We start from the raw sequence: 2,500 nt of genomic DNA, 5'->3' as shown, positions 1-2,500 counted from the left end.
TCTTTATTACACCTGTTCTCTAAAACGGACACTCTTTCCTCACCATGGAAACACAACATTAATAAATGGATACAAGGCTGAGAGCGCTGCACTGTGTAATAGAGAACATGTTCTACACGGTGTTAGAAAAGAACATGTTCTACATAGCGTAATAAAGAATGTGTTCTACAGGATGTAATAAAAGAATGTGTTCTACAGTGTGTTATAAAAGAATGTGTTGTACAGTGTGTTATAAAAGAACATGTTTTAAACAGTGTTAGACAAGAACATGTTCTAACAGTGTTATAAAAGAACATATTCTACACGGTGTTATAAAAGAACATGTTCTAAACGGTCAGCACGGACATCAGTGTGTTCCTGAAATCTAATGACTGCAGCGGATGGAGGCAGGAGGTGGCCACCGCACGCTGGACTCCACCACTCTGTGGGGTGCGTATGTGTGTGTGTGTGTGTGTGTGTGTGGACGCTCAGCTCACAGTGTTCAGAGCAGCTGTGTCACAAAGGCACTACACTGAATGCTTCACACAGGGGCAAAAAACGTTCTATAAGTAAGTACTCTTTTGATCCCTTGAGGGAAATTTGGTCTCTGCATTCATCCCAATCCGGCAATTAGTGAAACACACTCAGCACACAGTGAACACACAGTGAGGTGAAGCACACACTAATCCCGACGCAGAGAGCTGCCTGCAACAACAGCGGCGCTCGGGGAACAGTGAGGGGTTAGGTGCCTTGCTCAAGGGCACTTCAGCCGCTTTCTACTGGTCGGGGTTCAAACCGGCAACCCTCCGGTCACAAGTCCAAAGCGCTAACCAGTAGGCCATGGCTGCCCCAATGGCATGTCTAACGCCATGCTCTGAATGGGTAAAAACACGTTCTAATGGTATGTCTAACGACACGCTCTGAATGCCTCACACAGGGGCAAAAAACGTTCTAATGGCATGGCCGTGTCATTTCCTCTCTGACCTCATAGGAGCACAGCAGCACGCTGAGCGTCCAGACGCTACACGGCTGCCTCTGATTGGTTAGCAGGGTAGGGCATCTAAACCGGCAGCCGTTTTAATCTTATTTGTACAATTTTGAGCTTTACACCCAGTGCCTTTTTCAAATGATATACAAATCCTAATCCCATATGAATCGGCTGAGAGGAATCATGGTTTTGTGTTAACAAGGTTGCATTATCGCTCTCTCTGTGACAATGTCGACCTTTAAAACATGCTGTGCGTGTGTGTCTGTGTGTGTGTCTCTCACCTTGACCACAAGCTCCAATACAGTGACGTGTATGTGAGTGTGTGAGAGAGAGAGTGTGTGTGTGTGTGTGTGTGTGTGTGTGTGTGTATGTGTCTCACATTGAATTCGAGCTCCATGCCAGTGATGCACATGCGTGTGTGTGTGTGTGTGTGTGTGTGTGTGTGTGTGTGTGTGTGTGTGTGTGTGTGTTTCACCTTGAACTCAAACTCCATGCCAGTGACATGTGTATGCGCATGTGTGTGTGTGTGTGTGTGTGTGACATTTTGTAACTCTGAGCCTAACTTGTATAACGTTGTATACACTTGTTACTTAGGCCTACTTTGATAAATATATAATATTTCTGAGTCTGACTATGGCATAGCTTTAGCTCCCCACCCAAGTAGGCTAATGATTTAAAAAAAAAAAAAATGCTTGATCAAGGACCCGGCCCGGCCCGGCCCGAGGATAGTGGCTGGAAATATCGGCCCGACCTGGCCCGCGGGTCGGGTTGGGTCAAATTCGGGCTCGGGCTCAGGCAGAGTGTTTGTGTGTGTGTGTGTGTGTGTGTGTGTATATGTGTGTGTGTGTGTGTGTGTGTGTGTGTGTGTGTCTCACCTTGAACTCGAGCTCCATGCCAGTGATGTGCACGCGTGTGTGTGTGTGTCGTGTGTGTGTGTGTGTGTGTGTGTGTGTGTGTGTGTGTGTGTGTGTCTCACCTTGAACTCGAGCTCCATGCCAGTGACGTGCTCTCCTGTCTCCACGGTGGCGAGCTTCTGGATGTAGGAGAAGAGGGAGCGGGCGGCCACCTCGGTGTTGCCGCAGGCAACCGCCTCCAGCAGCGCGTCATGGATGAAGCTGTACTGGTCCTCCGTCTGCACCATGTAGTTGCGCTGGGCGCGCATCAGCGTCACGTGCCCGTAGATGTCCACCGTCTTCTCGTGCTTGATGCGCTCCAGCATGGCGTCGATCACGATGAAGCAGCCCGTGCGGCCCACGCCAGCGCTGGACAGAGACGAGCAGAGAGGTGTGTGTGAGTGTGTGTGTGTGTGTGTGTGTGTGAGTGTGTGTGTTTCTGTGTGCGGCCAATGCCAGCGCTGGACAAAGACGAGCACAGAGGTGTGTGTGAGTGTGTGTGTATGGGTGTGTGTGTGTGTGTGTGTGCGTGTGTGAGTGAGTGTGTATGTGTGGGTGTGTGTGTGTGTGTGTGTGTCTGTGTGTGTGTGCGTGTGTGTGTGTGTGTGTATGTGTGTGTTTGTATGCATGCAAATGTGCA

The 2,500-nt window shown here is 49.3% G+C and overlaps 1 protein-coding gene across 1 annotated transcript in view; it reads right to left on the bottom strand.

The window, feature by feature from the left end:
- Positions 1-2,500, bottom strand: part of ptprda (protein tyrosine phosphatase receptor type Da) — a 34,845-nt gene that overhangs the window by 14,172 nt on the left and 18,173 nt on the right. The window contains exon 4 of the mRNA XM_042058173.1: positions 1,944-2,240. Within this exon, the coding sequence (XP_041914107.1) occupies positions 1,944-2,240 (297 nt within the window). The remainder of the gene's footprint in view (positions 1-1,943; positions 2,241-2,500) is intronic.

Source organism: Alosa sapidissima, chromosome 12 (assembly GCF_018492685.1).
Source record: "Alosa sapidissima isolate fAloSap1 chromosome 12, fAloSap1.pri, whole genome shotgun sequence".
Taxonomy (NCBI): Eukaryota; Metazoa; Chordata; class Actinopteri; order Clupeiformes; family Clupeidae; genus Alosa; species Alosa sapidissima.
The sequence above is the reverse complement of the archived record's forward strand: the minus strand, read 5'-3'. Positions and strand labels throughout refer to the sequence as shown.